The sequence below is a fragment of the Impatiens glandulifera genome, chromosome 5, assembly GCF_907164915.1.
Source record: "Impatiens glandulifera chromosome 5, dImpGla2.1, whole genome shotgun sequence".
Classification (NCBI taxonomy): domain Eukaryota; kingdom Viridiplantae; phylum Streptophyta; class Magnoliopsida; order Ericales; family Balsaminaceae; genus Impatiens; species Impatiens glandulifera.
The window spans coordinates 40,360,470-40,369,191 of NC_061866.1; the positions used below are offsets into that span (position 1 = coordinate 40,360,470).

At 31.9% G+C, this 8,722-nt stretch overlaps 1 protein-coding gene across 1 annotated transcript; it reads left to right on the forward strand.

Moving 5' to 3' along the window:
* Positions 1-5,541: 5,541 nt before the first annotated feature.
* LOC124937974 lies at positions 5,542-7,380 on the forward strand. The gene is made up of 3 exons (XM_047478319.1): positions 5,542-6,446; positions 6,536-6,725; positions 6,810-7,380. The coding sequence occupies exons 1-3, from the start codon at positions 6,054-6,056 to the stop codon at positions 7,304-7,306; spliced, it is 1,080 nt and encodes a 359-aa protein (XP_047334275.1). The 5' UTR covers positions 5,542-6,053; the 3' UTR covers positions 7,307-7,380.
* Positions 7,381-8,722: the final 1,342 nt, after the last annotated feature.

Here is an 8,722-nt window from a genome sequence, read left to right on the forward strand (position 1 = left end):
ACTTAGAATCATTAATTTAAAGGCATCCATAATACTGAAATAATTCTCAAAACAAATAAACCCAACTTGAAAATCGATGTTTTGATTAAACTAATGTGAAAAAATAATGTTTTTGATAAAATTTGGAGTCATAATACATCTAAATTCGTTTCAAAAGTTATTTTTTTGGGGTGAAACAACTTAACGTCATTTTATTAAAAATTCTCAAAAAGGGAAAAAAAACAAAAACAAATGAGTTTCTGTATTTTATTAGACAAGCCTAGGAAAATTTAATTCGTAACAGTCTGAAACAAATGAATTACACAACACACAAACAATTGAAATCGTTTATCTAACTATAAAAATTTTCGTTCTCGTGACTTCTTTGAATGTGATTTTCCAGTTTTCAGTTTTGCTGAGTCATGAGTACTCGTCTCAGCGTTTGTATATTTGTGATGTTGTCAAATACTATGTCTTCCCATGTCTCCTCTACATTTCTTCTTATTCTTGAGTGCACCCTTGCATTCCTTTCTCTCCATATGTGGTAGATGATTGTATCGAAACCGCTTTTGAAAGAGGAGACATAGTACTGAAATAATTCTCAAAACAAATAAACACAACTTGAAAATCGATGTTTTGGTTAAATTAATGTGAAAAAATAATGTTTTTGATAAATTTGGAGTCATAATACATCTAAATTTGTTTCAAAAGTTTTTATTAGGGGGAAACAACTTAACATCATTTCATTAAAAATTCTCAAAAAGGGAAAAAAAACAAAAACAAATGAGTTTCTGTATTTTCCTAGACAAGCCTATGAAAATTTAGTTCGTAACAGTCTGAAAAAAATGAATTACACAACACACAAACAATTGAAATCGTTTATCTAACTATAAAAATTTATGTTCTCGTGACTTCTTTGAATGTGATTTTCCAGTTCCAACTTAGTTTCCAGTTTTGCTCAGTCATGGGTACTCGTCTCAGCGTTTGTATATTTGTGTTGTTGTCAAATACTATGTCTTCCCATGTCTCCTCTACATTTCTTCTTATTCTTGAGTGCACTCTTGCGTTCCTTTCTCGCCATATGTGGTAGACGATTGTACCGAAACCGTTTTTGAAAGCACTTGACTTGAAACTTTTTCTCTTTGATGTGTGTATGGCTTCCTTTTTGATCTCTTTCCATTTTGTAGGCAGGCTAACCATTTTCATGCTTCTGGAAAACTTCTTCAATAGTTTCGACGTGTAAGGACAACTTGAATCCAAAATTTCCATGTACTTCCTGACGCGATCTCTCGTGTTTAGTCTTTCTTGAAATGCAAGCCATAGGATGAATTAGTGTCTCGGGATAATCTTTGACGACCATACCAGATTAGCCCAATCTACTGTTTGTTCTTTCTCTCGGATGGTGTTCCACACTTTGTTTGAAATCATCTTCTCGTTTTCTTCGGCTTTCCATCGGTGTACGTCTATTCTTTCATTGAGTTGGATGTTATTGATATGTTCAAGAATGCGTCACCCCACCGGTATTCGTCTAAGGAGCAAATTCCATAGCCCGTCTTTAATGTCTCTGGCCTTGGGAGCTAGGTAGTCCTACATGATCCTCACGTTTCTGAACTCCTCTTTATTGATTAGTGGTCGGTCCTCATATCAGGGATCATGCCAAAACAGTGTGTTTCTGATGTCTCATCAGCTAATGTCAAAAATTCCTGCAATATTGTTTCTTAGCTTAAGGATTTTCTGTAACGACCATCCCATACCTTCACTTATTTTGGATGTCCAAACGTTTTCTTCGTATTTCATAAACCGGGTGTGGACCCACTTGATCTAAAGTGATTTTTGTTTGCTCTCGATGACCCATAGATGCTTATACATCAACGCTTTATTCCATTCAACACAGTCTTGAGCCCTATGCCGCATTCTTCCTTTGATTTGCAAAGTGCGGTCCACTTAACCTTCTTCTCGCATCTCCTATTGCTTCCCCAAATAAAGTTTCTCATTAGTGCATCAAGTTTTTCATTACTTTCTTCAGGAGCACGAGTTGTTGCGACTAGTAACTGATGATTCTCATTACCACACTTTTGACCAGCTCAATTCTTCTAGCGTATGTAAGTTTCTTTGCTGCCCAGCCAAAAATTGAGTTCTTCACTTTCTCGATCAGTGGTCTGTAGTGCGAGATTTAAATCTGTTTTGCCGTGAGTGGTATGTCTTAGTATCTTACCAGGAAGCTTCCTTCTGTGATTCTCATGATGTTGTAAAAGTTTGCTTTCGTTTCCTCTTTTACTCCTTCGGAGAATGCCAAACTCTTGTTCTCGTTGATAGTCAAACCTGTAACTTCAAAAAATGTTAGTGCAGCTCTTACCGTTTTTATGAAATCAGCGTCAGCGTGCGCGAGAATGAACAAATCGTCAGCAAAGCATTAATGGGCGATCTCCTCTTCACAGAATGGTGGAAGATGTATGGTCGATTATTTCAAAATTCTTACATTTCTTTCATTGAAATTCATAAACACAATGTGTAAATGAAATTTATAAAAAGCTAAAACAAAAAAAAAAATATCTTTATATTGTAAACATTCAATATTTACTATTAATCTACAAAATTTAGCCAAATCATAGTGTTATCAACAAAGTTGAATTTGTTTATCCAGTTTTTTTATTATTAGTTTCCAAAGAAAGCTAACCAAAGAATGAACTGATGTTGTGAAACATTTTCAGAGTACTGATAGCGTCAATTTTAATTCTTTGTATCCTAGCTATATGAAGTGGAATCAAATCGCAAACTTTTATTCGCCAACCAAAATGTTCGAGATGGCTCTTTGCATTTTTTTTTATTGAAATTACTAGTTACGAATTCAAGCCACATAATTAGAGTCTTAATCTTTCCTAAACAAAGTGTTTTTGTCAACTCCAAATTAAAAATCAACGAGCTTCTACCATACTTTTCTGAACTTAAAAATCTCTTGAGGAACCAAACAATTTGATGAATCCATTGAACCTAAATGTAATGTATTTTGTTTTTGTCACTTTATTCAATTCCTCACAACTTTGATACCAGTGTCTTCTTCCTTTGGTTTGCAGACATTTTCTTATTTGTCTTTTTTTGGAAAATATTTTTCCAATTTGACTTTGTTTCTGCCTATGTCTTTTTTTTGCAAAATAATATATCTAATCAATAAGTCTAGAAGCCTCACCCTTTTTGGTAGCAAAACTATTGACGCCATTTTGAATGTCTTGAAAAGTGTTTATTGTAAATTGAACTCTACATAAAAATAAACTTTGTAGCCTAACTTTAAATATCATTATTAACTTTCTCAATGAATTATAGTAAAAAAAAAGTGAAGTAGCCATCATTGAGAGCTTGTAGGAAGTCTCTTTCTTGATATTATCTTTTACTCTTTGTTCATTTTAATTTTAGGAACAACATAAATTAATCCGAACACAAAAATATGTGATCTTTCGGATATAGGTCCGAATATAGAATTTTGATGTGATAAAAAAACGATATATTAGGTTCAGAAATCAGATATATGGTTTATTCAAATAACGAAATCGTGAACTCGGTTGCAGGGACGGACCCATGATTTCGAACAGGAGTGAGATTGAAAAAAATTTATGGTGGGCATAAAATAATAACGAGAAAATTTTGAAAAAAATAAGTATATAAAAATAAAATTTTACCATTATTTTAATAATTAGATAAAAAAACAATGAATTATATTAAAATGTTTTAAAAAATTAAGGGTAATTTCATATTCCAACCTATAAAAAAAATCGGGGTGGGCCGAGCTCCTACATAGATTCGTCTCTGCTCGGTTGGATTGAGTCGATTAGTCTTTATCCCGATTATTTTCTTATAGACTATTTGGATCGAAAAGAACGGTAGGACTTTCAGTGATCGCAGTCGAACAATATTTTTACTCTACAACGTTATTATTATGACGATTGAGGAGATTCTTTCTAGAAAATCGGTGAAAACGGTCGGTGTACTCATTCATCTTTTTGAGAATTTTGAGTTCGTTAACACTAAATTTTATGTAATTATTGTTTATTGGTGATATTTTTTTATGTCTTCTTTGTTGCTTTCAAATGATTAATCTCGTAAATACTCGTATTTTTATATGGATTTGATCGTTATGCTTAAACGATTATCTATATACGGACTTTTAAAAAACCTAATTTAATAAGAACAACTAACATGTACAAATACATTTGTATGTATGAATATTTCAAACTTAATTTTTCGTTTTGGTTAATCAAAAAGTTTATTTAATATTGTTAATATGTTTTGAATTAATTTTGTTTCACTAATATAAAAATTTATTAAAAATTATTAATTATTTGATGGATATCCAAAACATTATCAGATGAACTCAATATTTGATACATCATACCACCGGATATAAAATCCAATATCTAAAAAATAATCAAATTAACTCATCGAATTCAATCGGAAATAAGAATTTGATAGAGTATAACCGACTTAACATGACTAAATATAAATTTATTACAGAAAATATATGACCATAATTAATATCCGAAAAAGTCAATACTTTAATTTTATTAATAAAAGAATTATATTATCCCTTCTCTAGCATAACAACAAGATGTGGATATCACCTTAAGGTCAAGGTCCTGAATTTGAGTTCGTTAAAGTTCTGTATCTGATTAAGTGTGTTTGCGGGCTTAATTGCTTAATCCGTTGTCCCATTTTTTTTTCATAAAAAAGAATAATATTACTTAAATGACTTAAGTCTTACTCAATATCAATAAAAAAAAATCCTTCCAAGATTACTTAAAAATATCATAGTGGAATAAAGATAGAATTAACTTAAAGGAAGTTAATAGTAATTTAAAGACTATGTCACTAATTTGTACATTAATCAAATACTACATTGTACTCATTTATTGCAATACTTTAATTTTTATAGTCAAAACCTATTTTTTTGTACCTAAAAAATTGTAATTAATATGAATGTACTCGTTTCTTCAAATACATACTTCAGTTCAAAAACGTCTTCAAATCAAATACCAATTCTTAACTTTCATAAAACTCATTAATTAATACAACAAATTGATCCAAATGTTTGTTATAACATTTATCATAAATTTTTAATGATAATTTAATAATTTAACTTATTTAATAATACAAGTTTTTATCAGTTTCTTATTATCACTTAAACTACTTTAAATGAATTTATATAATTGTATTGTCCATTACCAGAAGTTAATAATATTTAAATGTTAATTTTTTATAAAAATATTGTATATATATTTTTGTAATAAAATTAGGAAAACTTATCCATGCATCCATATCCAAAAATGCAATGGCCCATCTTCTGAATCTACCAAAAGGGTATAAAAGTAAATTCACAATTTACAGGCATACCCTTATAGTCATGTTTATCCAATAACCGGTCCCCTTCTACCACGTGCCAAAACTGCCTCAAGCCACGTCATCTACCACGTGGCATTTCATTCCTAGTCAGCATCTGACTCATCTTCACTTCCTCTCATACTATATAATAGCATCCCCACCTGCCCACTCCCATCATTTCTTCTTCACAAACAAATCAAATTTTCTCTCTCTCTAAACGGAATTCTCCGGCGATCGGAATATGAATTTTCCGGCGGTTTTCTCCTTTTGTATCTATTTTATTTCTTGTTCTTCGTTTTCAATTTCGGTTTGAATCGGACGATGATGACGATGATGATGATCGGATGTTATATTATTTATTGATGTACTGATGTTGATGACGGATGAGTTTGTTTAAATCATCTATAGCATTGATTTCGTCGTTGTTCGGAGCTTTCTCCTTTCGAAAATTGAGTTTTAGAAAGTGATGTAATGATTTAGGTACAGTTTTGAGATTCATTTGAAAAGCTTGGCAAGTAGTACTAGTAGAGACTTTAATTAGCTCTGAAAAAATGGAGCAGAAGAACTGACATAAAGAGTATAATTAGTAAGGTATGAGATGAGAGTGTCAGAGTAGGGTTTAAAGTTGAGGAAAAAGGAATCGATCGATCCGATTCATATCAAACCTTTTGAGACTCCAGGTAGTATAGTAGTCTATAGTAAACATGCCTTTTCCTATGAAGATTCAACCTCTTAATTCTCAATTGTATCAAGAGTCGATCCGTTATGATTCAAGCAAACCGGCGGTCAAATCTCGTCTGAGGAGGCTATTCGATCGGCAGTTTCCGAGTGTTCTTCGGATTTCGTCGGTCGATAAGTCTGCGATTGGAGAACCGCAACAGTTCAGTAAAGATGTTGCAGATTTCGAACCTAGCTCTGTGTGCTTGGCGAAAATGGTACAGAATTACATCGAGGAGCAGACGAATGAGAAACCGTCTGCGAAATGCGGACGTAATCGATGTAACTGCTTCAATGGAAGTGTAAATGATAGTTCTGATGATGAATTTGAGATCGGCTTCGGCGATTCAATCGCCTCAGATTCTTTGGATTCACTTAAGGTCAGTTAGTTTCCTTGCTTCCTTCTTTCATCAACTCTTTCTCTCTAACTTTCCGATGATCTAATCTGATTATGTTTGTTAATCTGTAGAGCTTGATTCCATGCGCAACTGTTTCCGAGAGAAATCTCCTGGCCGATGCTTCAAAGATAATCGATAAGAACAAAAACTGTAAACGGAAGGATGATCTGAGAAAAATTCTGACGAATGATCTTCTTCTTCTCGGCTACGATGCTTCAGTCTGTAAATCTCGATGGGAGAAATCTCCTTCATATCCATCTGGTAAATTTTATTTGTATTTGATTCGATTGGATAGGATAGAAAGAATAGATTGATGTTCATTGATTCATGATAACACAAATGCAGGGGAATATGAATACATAGATGTAATAATCAAAAGAGAAAGGCTATTGATCGATATAGATTTCAAATCAGAATTCGAGATTGCTCGTTCAACAAGCAGTTACAAAACGATTCTTCAAGCTCTTCCGATGATCTTCGTCGGAAAAACTGATCGTCTTCAACAGATGATCTTAACAATCTCGGAAGCTGCTAGACAGAGTTTGAAGAAGAAAGGAATGCATATTCCTCCATGGAGAAAAGCAGAGTATATGACGGCTAAATGGCTATCTCCTTACACAAGAATCACATCAACTGATGATCCGCCGGCGGTGAGTGATGTCATCATCATCATTGAAGAAGAAGATGAAAAGATCGAGTCCGGAGAGACAACGTCATCTTCCTCGTCGGACAATGCAGTGTTCAGTCCGGCATGGAAACCACCGGCGGTGAGCTTGAAGAATATGGAGAAAAGAGAGAAGGTGGTGACTGGACTGGCATCCTTGTTTAGAGATAAATTTTAACCAAATTTTACATTTTGTGTATTGGAAGTTTGAGACATTTTAGACGTTTTCAATCCATGGTATAATTTTGGTCATTTTGGAGTTGGTAATCGAAGAATATATAATATAATTAGGTCACATATTGAATTTATATAACACTAAAACTTATTAACTAAAAAGAACGAGTCAAATTTAGATGAAAAATTCAATCTTTTAAGTTATCATTTCATTTAGAACATTTAACTCTCTTTTTCGAATTTAAGAAACATCGTAATAATAGTATTATTACGATAATATTATGAATGATATGAAATAGACGTCTATCATATCAGTTGCATCAATTCAAAATTCCGAGCACTACCCAAATATTTGGACATCACCTATAATCTTAGTAATACTCTATACAATGCGAAAGTAAGTTTTGTTAGAATATTAGATTTCACTTCTCCTTCAGAGTGCAATTAATCTATGCGGGTTAAACATATAGGCCGCAAACACACTTAACTATTTTAATCTGACGCATAATTTATCGCATGACAGACTCGAAGCTATGATTTCAGTCGAATTTGTTACATGATAGACTCAAACCTAGGATTTCAGTTAATATGTGTTATTGGGCATCATTAATTCATTTTTAATTAGAAATATATTTAGTTTCTTCGTTAATTAAAAATAGATTAATTCATTTTTAATTAGAAATATATTTAGTTTCTTTGTTAATTAAAAATAGATGGACTCATAGAGTTTCATGTTGGGTTTTATTAAAAAAAACCTTTAATATAGTACACTTGTTTAAAAAATATTATAATAATTTCATTAACTAAACATTTAAATAACTTTAACTCACTAAATAATTTGATGTATTAGAAGTTTTGTGTAAAATATCTGATAAATTTTTAAAATAAACTAAAAAAATGTTTATCCATCTTGAAAGTTCCTTTGTTATGGGGAGAGAGATTTTTTTTAATTAATTTATTATTGTGGAGGTTAAATAAAGTGGATGTTTATCCCAATATGAAAAGAGAGATTTAAAAAAAATAAAAAAAATAATAATAATAAATAAGTTAGAGAGAGAAAGTGTCAGATTAATCTTTTAAAAATGTTCCTCAATTGGGGAGGCACACACTTCCCACTGTGTGCCGCGTCTGATCAGAAAATATTATACGCTCCGGTTCGGTCCGGTTCAATAAAAAGCCGGTGTGAAATCAGATAGAGTTCGTGCCGTCTCGGTTTCCCAACTGAGAAACAGGTAAATAATAATATATAAATAATTCCACTAGAATGACGTTATATTCTCTTTCTTTTTATTACTTTTTATTTTTTTAATTTATTGTGGGTCTATTATTTGTCTTTTTCACAACTGTTTCATGTTTTTTCAACATTATTTTCATTTCATTATTTAAATTATTTGAAAACGGTTGAACTATTATTATCATC